Source organism: Cyprinodon tularosa, unplaced genomic scaffold (assembly GCF_016077235.1).
Source record: "Cyprinodon tularosa strain WSP-4 unplaced genomic scaffold, ASM1607723v1 ctg18, whole genome shotgun sequence".
Taxonomy (NCBI): domain Eukaryota; kingdom Metazoa; phylum Chordata; class Actinopteri; order Cyprinodontiformes; family Cyprinodontidae; genus Cyprinodon; species Cyprinodon tularosa.
The window spans coordinates 54,515-77,216 of NW_024038608.1; the positions used below are offsets into that span (position 1 = coordinate 54,515).

Sequence of the window (22,702 nt, forward strand, 5' to 3'; positions counted from 1 at the left end):
CCTCATTGAATATCTGTCAGCTGGATGAATTTGTTTTCCTTTTTTTAATCCAAGTGAGGATTGTGGAGCACCTTCCTGAGGCCCTGGCAGTTAGTTAATAAACACAGGCCTGTCAACAGCTGCTGCTGATGTAATGTGGAACTTCTCCTCACTCTCCTTCTCCTCCCGCCCCACCACGCCTCCCTCCTGACTTTCTATTTACAAGTTTTACTGGGTGTTGCTGCAGACTTCCAGCTTTGGCAGCACAGATAGTGGGTTAAAGTGTGTGTGTGTGGCTTCACCAACCCACCCACCCCCCTTCCACTGGTGCTGCACTTCCAGGGGAATTTACAACAGCGTGTTTTCAGCTGCCATGAAAGGAGAGTCCACATCATCATGTTGTCTTCCCAACCAAAACACTTCAGATTGTCTGGGAGCTCCAGACCTGTTGAGTGGAGAGGAACCGGCTGGTGCTGAGTAAGTTTAAATTACACCTTATTTGTGTGGTCATATTATAGGTATACAGGAATGAACCTTAGCCTGTGTGCAAGGTATGATGGGAAATATGTCTATGGTTTAATGGTTTTAAAAGGTTAGAATGTTAAAAGTTAATCATAAATGCTTAAGCTGTTGTTTTTAATGAAAAAAAAAAAGTTTTTTATGCAAAACATTTAACATGATATATTCTATTCAAATTCATTACAAAGATATGTAAGAGCTGTTTGCATTTCAGGGACGTATCTACAATATTATGTAAATGGTAAAAAAATAAATAAATAAATAAAATAAAATAAAAGGCAAATGGCCTGTTCTCATGCAGTGCTTTTTCAAGTCAGGAGACTTGATCAAAGCGCTTTACACTAAATTCAGACATTCAACCATTCAGGCACATGAAGGTAAGCTACATTGTAGCCACAGTTTCTCTGGGGCTCACTGACAAAACAACATTGAAAGCCAGAAATGGGGTTTACCTTAGAAAACTTATATGTAATTGTAGATATAATGATTGTAAAAAATAAAACAATGTCTTAAAATAACTGTTATTACATTGAATTGGTAAATAAGATGACATAATTAGATATTATGATATTATTCTATATTATGCATGATTTACGAGACCACAATTGTCTTTTCTTATTTGAAATGTAAATAGTTTTATTCCATTGGCAAAGCGTCTCGCTCACCTGCTTAATTCCAGAAAAATATGCATGAAAAAATTATTTGTTCTCAGTGCAAAATGTTATATTTAGATGAGCAGAGCAATTGTTGTTTTAATCACCATGCAGGGCTGTAATAATAATCTTTATCTATTTTGTGGAATATTCTTTTAAGTCTTTTTATTATAGGAGGGAACATTAATAACATTTCCATCAATTCATACTTTGTATGTAGCATACATACATACACATGGATATATATATATATATATATATATATATATATATATATATATATATATATATATATATATATATATATATATATATATATATATATATATATATATATATATATATATATATATATACACATATATGTATATATATATATACACATATATGTATATATATAAAGTCTTGATTGATCATCTTTGAGTTTTATACATTTTTATTCAAATTCTAGTTAATTAAATAAGTGAAAAATATTTATATGAGAGAACCAAACAGATAAAATTAAAATATAAAAATATTAATAATTATTTTATTTATTGAGGATAAATACAATATTTAAAGTAAGCATCTCAGGTAACATTTAAATGTTTATATGTACAAATGAAGATCTTTTAATTTTTTATTTCCTGAAATATGTGGCACATTGTCTTTCCATACCTGCTCCAGTCACGTTTGATCCCATTTATAGATTTTTTACTTGTGTGATTTCTACTTGTGTCACAAGTTTGAATTGGACCACCAAAAGTTCTGCTCAAAATCTTTCTTAAGATTTAAGGCTGTTCAGTAGGATTGTTTATTTATTGAATTCCACCACAGCATTGTTGCAGCTGTGCCATTTAGTAACTTAATCTAGCAAAGATCAGGAACGAAAGATTGACAGAAACTGCTGAGTTGTTTGCTCCATCAGAGGGCTTTAAGCTATGACCGCCTTATCAGGCGTTTCTGCCATTAGTATAGTAATTAAACATTTTAGATGAACAAAATATTACAAAAAACAAAATTTTGTGGGTTTTGTTTCTTTTTTTTTTACCTTTTCATCTAAAATAAAAAAAAGTATAAAAATAATCACTTAAAATTAACTTTTGAAGGATTTGATCCCAATCGTACGGAAGAGGATTAGGGCCAGTGGAAAAAAAAAAAAAAGTTAAGTTCAGTTTAGTATGGGGAAAAAAGTCAGAATTCTGAGATTAAAGTCAGAATTCTGAGAAAAAAGTCAGAATTCTGAGAAAAAAGTCAGAATTCTGAGATTAAAGTCAGAATTCTGAGACTAAAGTCAGAATTCTGAGATTAAAGTCAGAATTCTTAGAAAAAAAGTCAGAATTCTGACTTTTTTCCCATGTTAAACTGATGTAAAATTTAAAAATCAGTTAACTTTTTTTTCAGTGGCCCTAATCCTCTTCCGTACAATCGTACATTTTAAACGATTGCTCAAAGGTTTGTAAATGAGATCTATGTTTGTAACTGTTTTATGAATTTCTAATTATAGACACATGTAACTGTAAACTGTAATGTAATTTGTAATGTTATCTTTTGCTGCTGTCTTGGCCAGGACTCCCTTGAAAAAGTGATTGTTAATCTCAATGGGACTTTCCCTGGTTAAATAAAGGAATAAAAAAAAGAAAAAAAAACGTAACATTCACTAAAACAGTTTTATTATATAAGATATAGTTATTGTGTCCATCTTGATTAATTGGTGATTATTTTCATTTTGGGGGAAAAATTTGGAGTTTTAATGGTTCCTTAATAGAAACAGACATTCAGAGAAATTGTATTGAATTTTCTTCAAAAGATTAAATATTTCTAGCTAATAATATATATATATTTTTTTTACAAACATAGTACTAGCTCTATGTACATCATACCTTCTATACTCCAAATTGTCCCTAATAGGTATTTACAATCTGTTGTGAGTACAAACAAAGCGTTTCTGCTTGGTTTCACATCAAACCCGTGTGTACAATAGTTCTCTTTGAGAGGAAAAAGCTCAAGTGGAAAACATTCACCAGCATAAACACACTGTTGTTTCTCAAGCTGTCAGCAGTCTGCTGATGAAATGCATGTGTTGTTCAGTTTTCTGGTGAGCTGCCACCACATGATGCTCACATACCTAGCTAAGACCAGAGGAGGAAAGGCTGGAGAGGGGATGGGGGGGGGCACAGTTGTATATTTTGATACTGGTTGGAAAAATTCCTTTGCCCTCTTTTGGCTTGCTGCATCACCCTTGGGTATTTTAAATGTTTTTTTTCTGCCATTTTTTTTGGTGTCTAAATACAGCGCTGTCATGAGAGGGTTCAGTGGAGAGCCACACTGCTGCCTGACGTACACCAGGCGACCTTTGCAGTTCCCACCACAGGAAGTTCACTTTATCTTTTTTTTCCAGGATGTATATTAAAGAATCTCAAACGCGAGAGCAGCAGGGACTCCCCGTGTGAGTGAGATGACGACATCTCGATCGTTTTCATTTTCCCTTGGCCCCTTCAACCCCTGCTTCTGTTTAATTCTGCATCAAAATTCCCTGACTAAACAAGACCTACAAGCTCAGACATAATCCCTGCAACTAAATGTGTTCGATAATAGCATTTTCGTGTTAGCAGTTTGTTTCCTTTTGTCCTGTTTGACACAGTTTGTAGGTCAAGAGGTAATTTAGGTGTTTGCTTAGTGTAACATCAGAGAACCGGTTCATTCAGTCTTTAAAGCCTTTAAGTGTTGACAGGTTAAGTTGGACAAGCTTTTGTAAGCAAGCTGGCCAAGTGAATTTTGTATGTTGAATGGATTTAGTTTCTTTTCTCTCATTGTTTTAGTAAGTCTCAGCTGATAGTCTAAATCATTAGTATTAGTTAATTTGTCTCTTAGGATCTGTTTTTGCTAAAATTTTCTAGTAAATATAGCCCTTCTGTTTATATTTACCATAAAAACATCTTGTGACCTAGATAAAATTACTGCACACGCGTATCAGCAAGTTAAAGCAATGGAGACATGTGAGCGTGGATCTCCCAGCGTAATTACGAAAAGAAAAAAAAGAAAAAGTCAGAGATCATCAGTATCAAAATATTCTCATTATCAGTTCGTATGAAATCGTACGAAAAGTTATGCACACTATTATGTACGTTTTGGACGTTTTTCCTCAAAAAAACAGATCAGTGCGCATGCGCAGGCAGACAGACAAAAAAAGCAGATCCGCGGACGGACGTAAAAATGGGAAAAATTGCAATAATTGCTTCTTCATGTCTCTAACTACATTGCTTGCTGTTTTATACCTTAGGGTCAGGGTTAATTGCATGTTAAATTCGAAGTTATTAAATGGTGCGTAAGATGCGAATGCGCATACGACGAAAAAAACGTCCAAAACGTACAAAATTATGGTGCATAACTTTTCGTACGATTTCATATGAACTCATTATGAGAATACACTGTCAGTATGATGGTTGGAGAACACTAAAGCTATAGCCAATAGTGCTCCTGGTGTTAGTAATGCTTTTAAGTCCTGGCTTTCTGGTAGTGCCGCCGCACTGGATATAGATGGCGAAAGTCTGTTCATGTCAGCTTAATGCGCCCGGTGCTGGAGTTCTATTTATCCTCAGAAAGGACGATCAAAGCACTATCAGGACATACACTTATATTTTAAAGTCTCTTAAACATAAACAATTTATTTGCAAAAATGTATATATCCACAGAGTAGAATAAAATTATACATTTTATGAAGACAAAGGGAAGAATTAAGTTGTAGCTACCCCCTTTGAAAGGAGGTAGGGGTGTTTATTTTATTGCAATATGTAATTTACTGACCTTGAATTTTCTTAGAATGTTGAAAAGGTGGAAGGATTATGGGGAGCACAGAAAGTTTCTCTAAAACCAAAGGAAAAAAAGTTTTCTGAACTACTTCCTCAAAACATCCCAATGTTTCTGGGAGACGTCATAAAAGATGTTAGTTTATACAGGAGGGTATTGGTCATAAAAACCACTCCATATGTGTGAAATACCTAGTCCGAACCAGTGTTTGGAAAGTTAGTAATATATTCCATATTACAAGTTATTTGCTTTGTTAGAAAATAATACATTTCTTTACAATATTACCATCTTTATGTATAAAGTTACTGATTACTTTTTAGTTACTTTTGCAAAAATAAACATTTGAAGGTGTGAAATATATTTTCATGAATAGCTGAATCACAAAATTGTAGATAGAGAATAATTAAACAAGAAAAACTTAATACGACATGAAACTTTTGTTTGACAACTACTTAAAGGCTAAAGAGGATTTTTTTAAATAGTATATAAATTCGATTGTCACGGTTAAAATGAACTATCTGTTCTTATCCATTTCTGTGACATAATCACAATAGTGAGAGTATTGCCACTTGGAAAATGTTGAATCAATTGTAGCCATTTTGCCGCCACCGTCTTCTTCTTCTTTTGCTTTAAAAACCATCAGCTTCTTCTGTTGTTTTAAACCTGTCTTCTACTGTTTTAAAACCGTCTTCTCCTGATATAAAACAACACTCCTGAAAAAACAGTCTTCTCTTTTTTAAGCTGTTGGCCGTGGGCTGTTCAGCTGTTATTCGTTACCTACCATAATAACTGTAGTAATATTACAGAAATTTCATTTGTAATCCGTTACTGCTGAACCAGACTAAATGTGAGATTAAATGTGTAATTTAGTCTGTCCCCGATTAATGAGACATCGGAAGATTGTTGATGAGAACAACCGGTTGTCTCTCAAATTGCTGCCTGTGCCTATTGGCCAACGCTCTGACCAATGAGCGCAACTGACTGTGACGTAGTTAGCATGACAAGAAGCTGGTGGGGGAGGGTAAACAAACAGCCTGTCGGTAAAACAGCGAATACGACTTTCTTATAAATAAATGAGCGTAGAGTCTAATCCTTCCAAAACTGATTCAAAAGCTGAGTCAAACGAGAACTGTTCAATAGTTGTTGCCATCTTTCTTGTTGTGCTTTCTCCTGCGTTGCGCAGCTTTGTCGTAACGTCCTCAAAACCCCGCCTGCTTTACATCCAGAAATTCAAAACACATCTCTGAGTTGTGATTGGCCCGCCAGTTCTAAGACCTGGGGCATTGATCGAGGCTAGACCAATCGCAGGCAAAAATGATTTTTGCCGCTGGCAGGTGGGGCCAGTTTACGCCATATATTAGCTAAACGTCATATATTAGAATTACACGAGTAACGCAATACCCCAACACTGGTCCTAACAGACAACACACTGAAGCAGATGGCCTAAAGCAGCAGAGGACTACTCGTGAAGCTCAAGTAAGCTAACTTTGCCTCCTACAGTAGAACATAATTTGACATGGAAAAAAAAAAAAAAACACTGATTGCTTTAACAACCTGATGACAGCCAGGGTTTAAAGATACAGAGGTTATTTTCTTGGTATACTCATGTACCCATTGTTCTGACAGCTACATCCATCAATGACAACAAGCTGACTGTACTTTAAAGGCCACTCTGACAGAGCACCTTTGGGATGTGGTGCAACAGGACATTCAGGTTATGGATGTTTACCTACAGACCAACACTTTCATGTCTTTATTGTTCTAAAGAATCCTGGTTACTTCAAAGAGTGTGGGAGCACCTATGAATACTTGCTATGACCCTTAGAGATAATTATACTTTGAAACTGCTTTACCTGCATTGTATCTCAAGGTATGTACTTTAATTCCAGGTTAGGTGATGCCAGGTTCCAGCTGGGAGTGCAAAACGTTGCTGCTTTGCATGCAGACGGTATCAAATGAGCCAGCAAACAGACGGACTCCAAACACCTGATCGCTGCGGACCATCTGTGTTACCAGAATATAAATGGACTGCTCTGTCCACATCGTAAACCTTACATCAGACACTTGCTTCAATTTTCTCCTCAATGAATGGAAAGTAATAGCAGCCACCCCCGCCCCCCAAAAAAACCTCCCCCCTCCCTCCATGTAAGAAGGCAAATTAAAAGAGCGACTCAAACATGTAATCGTCCAACTCAGTCATTATTCGCAGGATCTGAATGAATCATTCAGAAAATCAAATAAAGAGAGAAACGAGTCCAGCACCTAGAAAGAAAAGACTGTGTGTGTTTGTGTAGTGGGGGGGTCTGTGTTGACCTCTTTTCAGTGGCCCTCTCTTTCACACTAGGCATGGGGGCATGTGGACAAAATGAATTGGTTCCTGGGGCAAAAGGGGGTGCACTAATCAATGTCCAATCTCCCCCTTCCATCCATTTTCTGGTGCAGGAACATCCTGGCATGTGCTCTTTTTTTTTAGGAGGTATTGATCACAGAAACACTTTTTGGCCAAGAGGCTTTTGAATCTCAGAGCTCTACATTTTCTAAAGGGCTTAAAACAGACAATAGGGATCGTTGAAAACTCACATGGAATGCAAGTACCTCTTAAGTCTTTAGCTTGCTCCCCTGCATTCTTTCCCTGCAGATGGCCATTTAAATATTTGTTTAAATGTATTATTTCACTTATAGCTTAATGTATAACCCACAGCTAAACCAATTCACAATGAGGGCTATTCAAGACGGCCGATCAGAGATTCATTCATTGGCGTTTCCAAGTGGCCATCCCTCAAAGAGGCGTTTGTCGAGGATGAAAAGGAGATTACGTTCAAGACACCCTCATGGCTATGCTTGTGACCGTACAATGTCAAGAATTGCAGACTTGTGCATGCTGTTACAGATGTGTGAAAGGATAAGTCTTTTAAGTACAAATGGTGGTATTGCTTATCATGTTGGAAGTTCTTTGCTCTCTGAATGATTTTCAAGAACGATGCTTCTAGGAATTAAAATGCTCCATCCATCCTTTGGCTATACCGGTTTGTCCTTACAAGGTTGCATCTCTCTAATGGTCAATGGGCAAGAGGCAACCCTGGACAGCTTTCCTAATCAATTGCACCGGCAATACTAAGACATTTAGGGCAAACACCCAGATGAACACTGACTCTTATGTGCTATTAAGAGTGAGTGCTGGACCTACAGTAACATGGGTATTTTTGACCTCTGGAAGGAAGTTAAATATCTAGAGAATACCTATAGGAGTCATAATGTAATATTTTACTCGTACACTCCTGAAATTGTCTTCATGTTCATGTATAATTCTTTTCATACACCCTTTTTTCTCACAAGAAAGAATTTGACTGTTCCGTATGCCTGTACCTGTGCATGTAATGTTAGGAAAAATCTAATTTAGCCATTGTTTGTTTACCAGTCACACTTTTTAGCTTACACAAAAGCTAAAAAGTAAAGCAAGTAACAACAGTTGCACCAAATGCCGGTAGCTAAATCCCTGATTTACTCCTTTTGGTAGAATAGAGTTGGGAGTGGTGCAAGTTGGGATCAAAATTGTCTTGTGGAGAGTGCACTCTACCGGAGTGTCCACTCTCTTGGGCTTTACTGGTTAAAAAAGAGCAAAAAGTTAAAAACCCAGCCAATTTCACACCCGGGATTGAAGGTTTTTAACTGCACCCCAATGCCAGACAGGTTTCAACATGAAAAGGTCACATTTTTGGGTTATGAACCCCTTAAGAATCCATAGGTAGAGCAACTCAAGGCTAGTATTCATATCCAGGATGAACATTTGAATGCTAACATCCCAGGTTCAAGGTGATCCACGCTGTAATATAATCACCTCACACCTGTCCATGTGGCAAAGACTGAATTTTGCTTTGCATGCTGGTGATTGTCCACTATCAGTCTGTCTCAACCACTATGTTTGCTGCGCTGTAAAACAACACTGCTGCGTACAATTCTCCCAATATGACCAAAACATGTATTAGACTAATACACATGTATTAGCCTGAAGCTGCTTTGCTGACATTATTAACCCCAACAAGGAAGAAACTTGTTTGAAGATGCAGGATTTCCTCAAAAGTAGTTAATCACAAGTGGTGCATTTTCCAGTTGGTTACCTCCCTCAAAGTGGCAAAATTTAAAACAAATGCGCAAAAAACAGATCCATGCTTGAATAGGGGAGAAGTTATGGCTGCGTGGAAAGGAAGCCACCAACACAGAGAGGTAGCATGCACTATGTGACATTTTGGAGTCTTTTTCTGCTTCTGTCTCCTTGAACCCCAGTCGGCCTCTGCAGATGGCCGCTCACACTGAGCCTGGTTCTGCTGGAGGTTTCTTCCTGTTAAAAGGGAGTTTTTCCTCTCCACTGTCGCTACAAGCATGCTTAGTGTGAGGGATTGTATTTGACTCAATGAGTCGATGCAATCAACTGGTTTTCCTTAGATAGAAAACTTTGAATCAATTTGACTGTATGATATGGTGAACTGTAAAGTGCCTTGAGATGACGTGTGGTTAATTGGCGCTATAGAAATAAACTGAATTGAATTGTATGTAAAACCTTTGACATGCTCGTGGAGAGCAATTTATCGTTGTGCAATTTAAATAAAAACTGTTTGTATTTCATACAGTGTAGCTGTATGTAAGACCAAACCAGGATCTATTAAGTAAAAAAATTAAAATAAAAAATCAACCAACAATTTTAAAATCTTCCGGTGTGAACCAGTCTTAATCTAAAAACCATTTACTGCTACATTTGTTCTACAGACTCTAACTGAAGGGTCATGATTGGAGCAGCAGAAACAGCGTAAAGTCAAACCCCTTTATAATCACAGCTGCTGGAGTCATTCCACCCTACAAAGGAACAGTATCAAATCTAAGCCACGGTGATCCATATTCATGGTCAATCTGTGCTTATTATCACCATTTATTTGCAAGGCACACGGTCTGCTTTTTGAGAACCGTGATCTTTCAATAGCTTTAAGTGTTATCATTAAGCTGTTACCCCCCCACCACCACCACATTATCCCTGGTATAGTTTGAAGCTGTCTGGGGGCTTTGTGACCTCAGCTGGGTCCTCCTTCATTCCTTGAGCAGATGTTAGAAAAAAGCCCCCCCCCCTCCCATTCTACACGCACTCAACCAGACCCTCAGCCTGCTCACCTCAAACAACCATCCCCTTCGCATACAGACACACCATCCTGCCTCGCCTCCTCCCTACACCCATGGCATCTAATTAGGTCGGCAACACAAAGACTCCCAGATGTCAGCGTCCTCCTGGCCTCCTTTGATTATATCCTTTCCACCCCACTGGCATGCTCAGTCATTGGCTTTACGGGGGGCTGCCGGATGGGAGGTGTGTGGGCCTATAGGCCTTGACGCGTGTCACTTTGGGCAACACCGCACTGCTTTAACAGATCAGTAATTGCTCTTGGTGTAAATCACTGGAATTTGTGTTTGAGGGAGTGGAGTCATGAGTACGTTTGTCGTACAAGGACCACCACTGGGCTTGTTTCATAAAAGCTGCACTTTAGCTGAATTTACTAGAGAGAAATTACTTACTTTGATCTTGGGATCAACTTTAATTGGTCGCTGTATCAGGTTTTGTCAATAGAACCTGTCACTGCATGTTCTTACCACCCTCAGTCCAGGCCATGACTCTCGAAGTGTTTCATTACCCTTTTAATTAATCTGTGGATAGTCAACAAGTTGGTCGTCTGAGGAAAATTGGCCATGGGGGCTGCTATTTAAACCAGGGGACCACAGTCATGACCGTAACTCTCATCAGCCAGTCAAAATTCCTGCCCGGTAAATAATTCAAGGTTTAGATCTAGTACTTCCTCTGCACAGCCAAGAAACATGTACCTTAAAATTTTTTTTTTATTCAAATAGAAAATCTACATTAGTGTAACATTAGCGACAGTGTCGTGTCTGGCGATGTGGCAATAAGAATAATTGTCTTGACGCCAAAAAAGAGCCTTACAGATTTAGCTCTCACAAGTGGAGCAGTACGGCTATTTCCACAGTGTTCCGCTTGATTTATGCATATAAATAGCTTTATTATGATTGTGCATGGAGTTTAAAAGATTATAACGATACTGCAATGTAAGTAGAACAGGACAGGAAAAACTGAAAAAAAGGAGAAAAGATGAAAGAAAGAAGAGATAAAAGGGAGACAATGATAAAACTTCTTAACTCTGCTTCATCTCCTGCAAAGAGAGATGTAAAAAGAACAACGCAACCAACGGATATAGTATAAGAGATACAATAAAGTAGCACCTTGATACTATCGCTGAAGTTTAAGAAGTATTATTTAATCTGACATGTACTCCCTGGTAGCTGAAGATATGGAAGTGACTCTCTAAGTACCTGGAACCAAGCACCAGTAGTTGTTTGTATGAGTGCACTTGTGCATGTAAAGTTTATCCAAAGGGAAAATGCTCAATAGTGGTTGTGAAGAGCCAAAGACCCACCCCGCCATAGCACCCACAGAGGACAGGGTGTGTTGCTCTGATACACTGTCAGACTCTTTACCAATTTATTTCCAATAAAATGGACGCAATTGTTATATAGCTCTGTTAGTACAATGCAGCATTTATTGCAGGGAGTGCCTTCAAACCCCTTCCTCATCTAGAGACAATGTGTGGAAGTTATGCTGCTCCTCAATGTAGCATGGCTATTTAGTTTGTAACTTAAAGGCATACTATGCAACATTTTTCAGTTAATTAATGTGTTCCATAACGTTTTGGATGATTAAATGAGTCATTTCAGGTCGAACAAAGGTTTTCTCGGCCGCCCTGGTGGTCTGTAGGGGAAATACCGTACTTGCAATTGCAGGAGCCCTCGGCCCGCACCCACAGGCTCAGAAGTCTCCGGCATCGCGAGAGTCGGTCTTGCTTTACGGCAAGAACTGCCGTAAAGCAAGAAAATTGGAACAAAATAGTCACTTACCACAGTAGACATGGTGATTCGTTGCGTTCGCCTGTCTGCAAAGCTCAAAACAACCGCACCTGGCTTAACGGAGAAACCAGGAGAACAGCTGAGTAGGGCTGCAACAACAAATCGATAAAATCGACTTTTAAAAGCGTTGGCAACGAATTTAATCATCGATTAGTTGTGTCGCGCGATTAATGCGTCATCCGCCGCCGCCGTCATCCGGGGGAAGAAAAAAAAATATGGCAGAGCGAGTCAGCGCCGCAGTTGCAGTGTTGCCAACTCAGCGACTTTTCAGACCCCTCCAGCGACTATTTTTCAAAAAAGCGACTGGCGACAAATCTGGCGACTTTTTACGGTGTCACTGGCGGCTTTTGCCTGCCGTGGGGCGCCTCCCCCATCCCAACCCCTTTCTCCCTCTCCCACAGGAATCCCTCTCAGCGCGGCAGTCAGAGTCAGAGCCGCAGGATTTTAGTGAGGAGTTTACCCTCAGCGTCCAGACTGCAAATGAAGCGCGCATGCGCCGGGATTGACGGCGCAAATTGATCACAATAATTAAAATAGCCTGCGCTTTGTAAAGTGAAAAAAGTCGTAACATGCAACTTTTGTAAAAACAAATGACCATGGCACGGAAGCACCACTGTTATGACGCAGCACCTGAAAAGAAAACACGTTGGAGCCTTCAATGGCAGTGAAGAGAGCTGATCAGCAGGATGAGTAACCATGTTTGTTTCATTTTAAAGAGGGGAAACGTAACGTTAGTTTCTCAGGTAGCTCATCTGATGCTTTCCTTACCTTGTTAGTAGGTTACAGACAGTGATAAGGTTGGCTACTTATTTTACTTTTAATTTCATTTAAATTTGTTTAAGCAGCGTTTATATTTTCTTTATAAATAAATTAACTTGCAAATTATGAGGGCAAGGCTTTTAAAGTTTAAATCTTCTGGCAAAGATAAAGAAAAGAAGATCCTGCAATTTATGGAAGTAAAGCAGAACAAAATCCAGCAAGATCAGTAATATGTCAATTAATTATCTGCCACATTCCCATGTAAATATCAATGCAACGTTCATAAGTTACATACAGCTTATGAACGTTGCATTGATATTTGAAATATCAATGCAACGTTCATAAGCTGTATGTAACGCAATTTAGTTCTGTATGCACCCTGTGCATACAAAATGACAAATAAAGAAGTCTAAGTCTAAATATCTGTCTTTGGAGGATGTGTTTTTTTACCACCCCTAGTTCTCTCATTTTTATTCCAAATACAATTTATAATTAGAATCACAGGGCTATTTTTATCTCTATGGTTCAGTATTTTCTCAAGTAGCAACTTTAACTGCTATACTTTCCTGTCTTAAAAGGCAGAACTCTTCTAGTCTAAAAAAACTCATTTGTTGAAATGGGGGGACCTATTGTTTGAACCCCTTAGGGGCTTTAAAAAACAAAAATGCCTGTCTCTTTTTGCGCTTTATGAAACAAAGTAGCCTATATTTTGTGGATGTACAGCTACATTTCTCATGTAAGTTTGCGTAGTTTTTACACAAACATTTATTTTTTCATATTGCACCAGTACAGTTAATGAGCAACCTGTACTTGTGTGCTTGTTTGTTCTGTCTAAAATGTTTATTTTGGAATAAAGAGGTTAATATAAAAATTTTTTTTTGTCCGATTCATCGATTAATCGAAAAAATAATCGGCCGATTCATCGATTTTTAAAATAATCGTTAGTTGCAGCCCTACAGCTGAGCATATTTACGACAGTGCACTTTTACTTTCACCCTCCTGGGGGAGCCTCGCTGGAAAATCAACACCGGTTGCATAGTATACCTTTAAGGAGTTCATCTTGTGTTTATATTTACAAACAGGAACCACCTAAACCGCATTCTGCATTCTTGTCACTATTAAATGCTGGAAATAATCCTGGATCGGATTCTGGGTCAAAACATGTTTCTGTTCTACCATGTGTCCCCTCTGGTTTTACTTCCCTTTTGCAAATATGCATTTGAAAGAAATTCCTTTTATCATCTTTTATTAATTATTCAGATGGAACAATTTTTATTAAACTATCAACAATTACTGTAAGTCACTTATTTAATTAAATCCCTGGTAATTACTTCCTTAGTCCCATATAAATTGATGATTGTCCCCCCCCTAGTGGTCTGGAGCATGCCCATTATATGAAGCTAGTTTGCAAGATGCACTTTATTGCTCTAAATTTAAAATTACTAGTTACTTCTTCTAAAAAGTAACTCAGTTCGGTTGATTTTTTTTTTTTTTGTAAAACTATACCAAAAAAAAAAAAAAAAAAAAAAAAAAAAAAAAAAACAAGCTACTGAAGCCCTCAGTCTGAAAAAAAAAACTATTTTTTTGAAATGATCAAATTATGGTCTATATAAAGCTGGTGTTTGTGACATGAGCAAAAAAAAAAAATAAAAAAATCATGTTCGTGTAGTTGTTCTAAATGCATTTGGCAGTAGGAAAACAGATCCTGAATAAGTCTTTTTAAATGTCAGTTGTAGGTGTGTACTTTATAACATGCCTTTATCTGGATGCCCTTGATATCTGGCCTTTTAGGTGTTTGGTTAATCTTTATACATTTTCTTGAAGACAGTCTTTGCCAGGATTTTAGTATTCTGTAATCCTCTTTACCTAATTTTTTTTTAAATCCCAGTGTCTGTAGGGTTATGGAGTGAATTTTCTTCCATTATTGTTGCATGCAACAGTAATGTAAAAGCAATTCAGAAATTAAACTTAGTAAAAAACGTTTTAATATAAAAAGGGTTTTGAGAGAAACTAAAATTTTGTTCACATTTTTAAAAATAAGTTTGTTTTTTATATTATTTCTAATATATACGTACATATATATAACATTTTTCAAATTTCTGTTTTTCAGATTAAGTTTTACAAATTGTGCTCTTTTCAAATTGAGTTTCTAGATTAGATTCACTTCACTTCTGAGGGCGGGCTGTCCTCTGGAATGAGGAGCAAAGATGCATTTGTATTGGTCTGCACAGACATTAACAATAACGGACAACAACATTTTTATTGGTCAAGGTACAATAGGCATCAAGAGCGTTCATATTTATTGTGCTTCAAGTGTTAGAAATGTAATCTGTGAAATGCAAAATTACCCCTAAAGAAATAATGTCTTTAAAGTTTAATTTCTGGAATGAGTTTTATTTTCATCAATTATAACTTGCTGTTCGCTTGGCACAATAATGACACAAAATTGACTCCATATAAAGGCCTTTTTTCTCCTTTAATCTCCATCTGGAAACCAAATCCCAATCCGAGCATGAACCAGCATTTCTTCAGCCGCTCAATTAATCACTCGAGAACCACAGCCAGCGAGACAAAGCAGATATCTGATGTTTCTGTGTCATTAAAGACATCACTGCCGACCCACATCCTGTTCACTGATTAGGCGACTCCAGCGCAATGGGGCGCAAATGTTGGGGTTTGGAAGTACAACCATCAGCAGCCGAGCCTCGGCAGATTGACGTTCTGCAGCTTCATGTGTCGATAAGCCTCGGACCTGGCAGATCGGCGCTGGATGGAACGTGTTGTGTTGATGTGTGCTCATGTTTGACAAGTGCAGTCATGCTGATGAAGCCTCAGACGGGCTGAAACGGATCCAGCCTACAGCAGAGACTAAGAGTACGATTTGGGATGTGCACGGTGGAGAAGTGGGTTTGATGGCAAATGGCCAACTTGAAGAATACAATAAAGTTATGGAGAAAGGAAAGACGGCTGATTTTAAAAAAGGCATTAGGACAAGAAAACCATGATAAGCTGAAGACCCTCACTGCAGAATGCATCTTACAATATTAGATCTAGCCAGAAAAAGTCTTTTTGATCTTGTTTTCACTTCGTAATAGTCTAACCAAGACAATAGGACTCGGTAAGACTTCTTTTGAGAATCTTACCAACTACAATTGCCTTGCTGTTCTGACAGATAATTGCACTTAATTTGGGTAGAATTTTCTCAATATTAACAGAATCCGCTCTATGGTAGTATATCACTTTTTGGCTTGTTCCAAGATTGCAAGACTTTGTTAGATCAACAGTTTTTGCCTTGTTCTCCAGATGCCATGATGAAAGCTCCAATCAATGCGTCTATTGAGGTCAATTGCTTTGGAACCTGTCACAGCTACAGGTTAATTTGCTTTTTTTTTTTTTTTTCAACTCACTGTTTCAAGAAATGTTTCTTAGATTTCCGAGAGACTTTAAAAGCCAATCAAGGGACCAGTCTGACGTTATGGCGCAAGGTCATAGCTGCCGATCTAACTTCTCTGCAGAAATTGTCCATCTAACCAAGTCGTACAATCTATATATCTAGCCAAAATATGTTTCGGATCTTGTTTTGAGATGGGTATACTAATTATTAAATGCAATAATCTGCCAGTGCAGGAGAATAATAGCAGTTTATGCAACCTTCTTTTTGAAAACATATATGACTATTTCAAAGAGTCTTAAGAAGTGCAGTTGTCATCCTGCCATGACAGATTATTTCACTTTTTTTGTTGTTGTATTTTCTCAAAAGAAGATATATAATCTAAAAAAAAAAAACTGCCCATGCTTCGTATTTCAATATCAAAGCAAGATTAAGATTGCATCCCCTTCACATATGCAGAGAGCATATGTGAAGGGGATGCTGTCATGGCCCTTTGGTCAGAAAACCACCAGCAGAATATTTACATTCAGGTCTAGTTTGCTTGCTCTTTATTTCAAGTGGAAGATGTTTCTAAAAGCTAACCCTTTCACCCTGTCCCTCACTGAATGAGGAAGCGGTGTGCTTACTCCGTCCCCAGTGAGTCTTTGTAAAAGAGTAGTATGCATGAAGTGAAGTGTTTTTTTTTCTGCTGTAGGCTCATTCAGGCCAGGTCCGACTGGTTCCCAGCTCTGTTTGTAAAAAGGCCTAGAAAAACAAAGGGGCTGAAGCTCTAGGGGGGGTTTTGGGTGGAAGGGCGGGAAGCCTGGGACAGAGTTGGATTGCAGCATTGGCCCTGTCGGAATCGAGAAGTGTGTCCACTTCTCCTTTGAGATAATGAGCGTTACGGAAGCGGAGGTAGAAACTGAAAGCAGCCGCAGGTAACACCTCTTTAAATGGACTCTGATCTGGTGGTAAAGCGGAAACGTGACTTGCCAGACGTTTGGGGGCGTTCCTTTGTTGACTTTTAAGCATGCCTCACCTTTGTCCCCCCCTCCAGGGCTTCCCAGGTGTGCGGATCACTGCTGGGCAGAGGGGCCATGAACAGACACCTGGGCAGGAGAGAGCAGCTGAAGAAGTTGTGTTTGGAAAGTGGCCTACCGGTAAGTCAGTCCCACTATCTTTCTTGACTCTTAGCGACCAGAATCAAAGCTATGATTTATTGCTTTTCCTCTTCTCTCTCTGTGTCCTGCCTTTGGTTTTCTTTGGACTGCAACGTACCAAGGAGCAGATTAGGAAGTTCTCATAGTGTCAAGTTTCATTTCCTGCGTTCAAGCAACTCTTTCCCAGGAGAGATCCACTTTTGTTGGGTGTTAAGTTCAAAAACCCCTCCTAAAATAAGCATAAATCTACCAGATAGGCCAAGTTTCAAACAGTGCACGCCTTAGATTAAAGCCCAGACATTGTCAAGCACTGGGCAGAACGGACAGCCTCCCAGTACCTGTTCTGGTTAAGTACACTAGTGATTGACAGGCTTATCTTAATGCTGGGCTGCTCCTGTGAATAACAGGGGGTGAAACCTTGTTTTGGCTCATGGCTGGAATGTCAAGTGCAGCCTTTCACTGTCTCCTGTGTTGTGTCTGTAGGAGCTTGACCCTATCCTGTTTGGAGCACATATCCAGTCAGCGTACAGGAAACCATAAATCAAGTGACTCCAAATAGTTACTTTTGATTTGAAAGGAAAAACGCCTTAAACATGTTGAAAAGCTCAATTTCCAAAAGGTTTATGATTTTTATTTTTTTTTTTAGTTCCTGGCCGGCTTTAATGAAGCCGACAGAAGTCGGCTAACTTTATTGACTTGACCTGCTATAACTGCTTCAGGCCAACTCTGATAAGCAACCTGAAAGTCAAACCATGAGCTAAAACTTTGAACATTGGCCTAATGAATTGATTCATCTGAATCAATCATAACTAGTCTGCTAGGACTGCTAAATCTATGGCTCTTCTTTGGATCCCCTAAACACTATTCTCCAGTGGTTCCACTTGTGCATCATCATCTTTTGTATGGATTGAAATTTGTTCCATAATTGTTACAAGCAAAGAGCACACATAAAAAGACTAAGTTTGCTGATTTCTCAATTTTTTTTTATCCTTTTCTTTAAATATATTTTCAAATCAATTATTTGAAAATTATTTTCAAATTTATATTTCCGAGATTGAGATTTTAAAATCGATTACACCCACTTCACATTTTAGGGGCAGGCTTTGCTCTGGGCTAATTGGGGAAGATGCCTTTCTATCGGTTTACCAGAGATGGCAAAAGTACTCACTTTCCGTACTTGAGTAAAAGTACAGATACTTGTGTTAAAAAATACTCTGGTAAAAGTGGAAGTACTGATTAAACTTCTTTACTCAAGTAAAAGTAACAAAGTACAGGCTTGTAAATTTACTTAAAGTATAAAAGTAAAAGTAGAAACCACTTTTTTCATGCCGTTGCCTACATTTTAAATGGATGTCTGCCAATAGGACTAGATCTCCGTTGTGTTCATTTTCAATCATCTCGTCGTCCATACTACTATGCTAACGCCACCGCCACCAAGCTGCAATGATTTGCCGCGAATGAATACCGCCGAATCTGTCGATTCATCTTGTAGTGGTGCATCAAATGCAAAGTAGATTCCCATCCAATTAGATTGAATTTGGTATTGATGACGTGAAAAATAATAACGGTAACTCCATTGAAATGATTCAAAACTAAAGTAACGAGCCAATTTTTAAAAATGTAAGGAGTAGAAAGTACAGATATTTGTGTAAAAATGTAAGGAGTAGAAGTAAAAAGTCGCCATAAAAATAAGTATTAAAGTAAAGTAAAAATATCAGAAAAATCTACTTGAGTACAGTAACGAAGTATTTGTACTTCGTTACTTCCCATCTCTGCGGTTTGCATAATAGTTTTTGTTAATCAAGAAGAAGTGTTTTTATCACGTTTGAACTCCATAGAATATAATTTTATAAATGTAATTTGAAAAGAAAAATTATCATTTTTAAAAGTAACAGTAAATGTTGAAAATATAAAATATCTGTTATCTGTATTAAATCTTAAAAAAATATATATTTTTGAGTTTTATTTCCGGACAGATGTTTTTAAATTCCCGTTTACAAAACATGCTATTAGCTTAAACCAATAACGGAAAAAAATAAAATAAAATATTTCCATATTTACAGGGATAGTAATAAGTAACCAAAACTTGAAGAAATAGGTAGAAAAAGAGAAATATTGGTTTCTAAAACTAACTCTCTTGTGTAACTCTCTTGTCGATCCTGAGCTAAAAAATCCTGTAACTTACTCTAGATAATGTAATTTACCCAGGCCAAGCAATACCTAAAGCCAGTGGTGAAGGACAGACTGTGGGTCACATGATGCAACATACAACCAGTCTGATACTCTACTTATACCGCAGAGAATGCGTCCAATTTATGTAGAGTAACAGGGATATTCTGTGGTCCTTAACTTTCTGAGTCGTTCTGAGACCTACTAATCCAGTGATGGATTGATGGACTTGGTCTCGTTTATGTTAACTCATTCTATGGGCAGCTAGCTGACATCAAGCTAACAGACAGCTAGCTTTCGTCAAGCTAACACCTACAACTCTGCTCAGCATCACGTCTCATATTAAACTTCTGCGTTAGCTTGGTGCGTTCAAAGATAGGTCAGAGGGGTCTAACTGTTTAAACGGTTGAAAGCAGTGCGGGAGACATCGAGAACATATAGGTAAAGTGCATGGGACAACACATACCCCGCGTACGTTACGCCCAAACATATATCCCTAAGCTTACTTTTGTTCCTTCACTGAAAAAAAAATGGTGATCAGATGGAGATATTTCTGATTGGGAGCTCGGCGGGATATAACATTAAAAATCGCGAGTATCCTTCGTAAGTTGGGAGAGTTGGAAAGTATGCTAACAATCCAGCAGGGGATAAAGGAAGAAAACAGGTCGTCTGCATGTGTGTCGCAGTTATCGCAGATATGCCCCGCCCCTTCCGCAGACACTCTGCTACACCTCTCCGAAATTATAGGTGATCGCAGACAGTGCCGCAGACATGAGGCCTCTGATTGGTCAAATCTATATCCACTCTACACTATACGTATTTCCTGTTTAGTACCTTACCGGCTTGTTTTGTTTGTATGATCGCAATTGCGGAAAACAACTCGTGAATTTGGACCAGCTAGAAGAGCGAGGTGTGTGAGAACGCTGGGACCCTTTTTCCATCTGGATCCCCTCTCTTTTTGGCCCTCATGTCCCTCCGTTGTCGCACAAATTTGTCCCCACTTCCTCACTGCCTTGGCCGTATCTAGACCCACAGCTAGTTCGCGATTGTCTCTCTTGCATTGTGCCGTAGAATAACATAGCCTGCGTCATACTTGCGACAAGCTCACTGCGACAACCCGCTGCGGGAGTATAACCAGCCCGTAAATGTCCGATTATTTCAAAAACTATTACATTTGCATTGGTAGAATGCGAAAAGTATAAAGAAAAAAAAAAAGAATTATCATTCTACAATAATTGGTTAAAGGTTTAGAAAGGGTGATGAAGTGTTCATCAGCGCAGATGAAGAGAATGCATAGCGCAACAAAAGATAAAGATAAAATCAGGTGACTGCTGTGACTGTTGGGTTGCTTTTACATAAATTCATTATGGTCCAGTAATTCAGTTCAATTAAAATATACGCCATGGTGTTTTGTTTCTAAGAGTTGTTGAACATGTTTATACCTGTATTCAATTTTTTTGTTTAAATTTTTTTCTATCTGGCAAACATTTTGATTTTGAGGGAGACTATTGATATTAAGTTATTAGCTCATGCAATAAAGAATGCTGTCAGTAATGGAAAATGTGTAAACCTTATTACATAACCTCACTGATTTAGCTTTTTGGATTTATATGTTAACAAACCAAACTACTTTAGAAACCTGAGAATTTTTGAACTTTTTGTTTTATTTAGAGTAAGATCCTCTCTAAATAAAGCTTTTAACTTCAGCGGTGGTATATATCCGCTCAATTTGGAAAATCAAATCTCAATAAAACACTTATTTTTTTTTCATTTTAGTACCTTTGCATCATTTATGATTCATGCAACACTCTTTTCTCTGTGGAATGCCCCTCTACCCCCCTGACTGTGTTGACCTACTTAAAGCAGGCTGGCAGCATATACCATCAGCTTTACAAAAAAAAAAAACTCCATGGAGGGGCCGTCGGGTTTCGCCGTGCACATCGTAGCATGATGAAAAGAGTTTCATCAGCAGGCGGGCATCAAACGATAAAAATAAATAGGGGCGATGGAATCAACCCAGCAACACGGCAGTTACGTAACCCCAAGTGCTGCCCCAGTTACTGTGAACATGACGGAGCCGGATAACATGATCCAAATCAGATGAATCGCTGACCAACTGTTAGATTAAAAAAAGGAAGAAAGACCTTAAATTGAGACTTTTCAGAATGTTCATGGGATATTTTGTATGAGGATGGGATATACGGCGACATATGTCATATGTTCTGTTTCCCTGGTGGAATATCTGTCTTCAATAGCACATTTTATGTGAATAAAATAGGTTAAAGTAAACGTTTGGCAGGTCCATAAATGGTTACAAGAGAAAGAGAAAAGCTGCTGTTTTTTGCTGAAATTCCTGAAAAAATACATACATCTGAAGCTCATATCCTCCCAGGGAAAGCAGCATTTTTTGGGAGTCTGTGGGTTTATCTATGCCAGGGGCCACAAACAGCATGTGCCCCAATTTAAGGATGGACTAACAGACCAGATTAAACTCTATCTGGGCATTCTGCAACCAGGATTTATGCACATTTAACCAGCTAAGTAATATCAAATGAATTCAAGTGACTTGAGCGCAACAAATGAGTCTTTATATGAAGTAAATCATATGAAATATGTGCATATGCTAAGGAAATCCTTCATGTCTGTGTTGTTCACCATCAGATTTGCTGCAGAAATGAAAAGATTTTTGTAATTTTTAATGCTGGACATTCACCAGAAGGACTCCAGGCTCCTCTCTGTCCCACTATTACGAGACCTCAGCTTCCACACGCTCCTGCTTCTCCAATAAATCATAGGAAAAAAAGAATGGAAGGGCAGATTTATGTTTTTTTCTTTAGATGCAAATGACGCGCAGAGAAAAAAAGGGAGAAAAAATGCATGCATGGATAGTCGGCTGGACAAATGTGAGCGTGCTGAATCATAAAGCCATACCGCAAACATGACCCACTTTCAGTCTCACAGCAACTCAAGCTTCTGTGTGCTCAGTTTTAGCAATTATAGCTGCAGTATAGAGCTAAAGCTGATAAAAAAAAAAAATAAATAAATAAAAACAGCCACTGAACAGCAGACAATATGGTGCCATCACCCAGACGTCATCCTAAATGTTGGAGAAAATCAAACATTCACAAAAGCCCCCAACTGCTGCTGGGAATTAATAATAAATCAGGATGCGTCTCGTCTCGTCAACTGTGTCGTTGCAGCATTCCTTCCAGACTTGCTCTGTTATCTCGGTTCAAATGATGGAAGTACTCTAAGATCTGATGCCAAGAAATACAGAAAATACGTTCAATATTTGATCCAAAGAGGATTGAAGATCTGATCATTTAATTAGGATGAATGCTTTAATT

The 22,702-nt window shown here is 38.2% G+C and overlaps 1 protein-coding gene and 1 long non-coding RNA gene across 4 annotated transcripts in view; both read left to right on the forward strand.

Annotated features, from left to right (window-relative positions):
• Positions 1-225: 225 nt before the first annotated feature.
• LOC119781587 (nck-associated protein 5-like) overlaps positions 226-22,702 on the forward strand; it is a 232,522-nt gene continuing 210,045 nt past the window's right edge. Inside the window, exons 1-2 of one of the 3 annotated variants that reach the window (XM_038282126.1) lie at positions 226-456; positions 17,084-17,186. In XM_038282126.1, the coding sequence (XP_038138054.1) occupies positions 353-456; positions 17,084-17,186 (207 nt within the window). In that variant the 5' untranslated portion in view covers positions 226-352. Of the gene's footprint in view, positions 457-16,839; positions 16,965-17,083; positions 17,187-22,702 lie in introns of those variants that run through there. The other 2 variants (XM_038282119.1, XM_038282120.1) reach the window with 2 other exon arrangements.
• LOC119781590 lies at positions 6,168-7,209 on the forward strand. Its single transcript, XR_005280591.1, has 3 exons — positions 6,168-6,416; positions 6,567-6,654; positions 6,830-7,209. It is a non-coding gene; the product is annotated as an uncharacterized LOC119781590 (long non-coding RNA).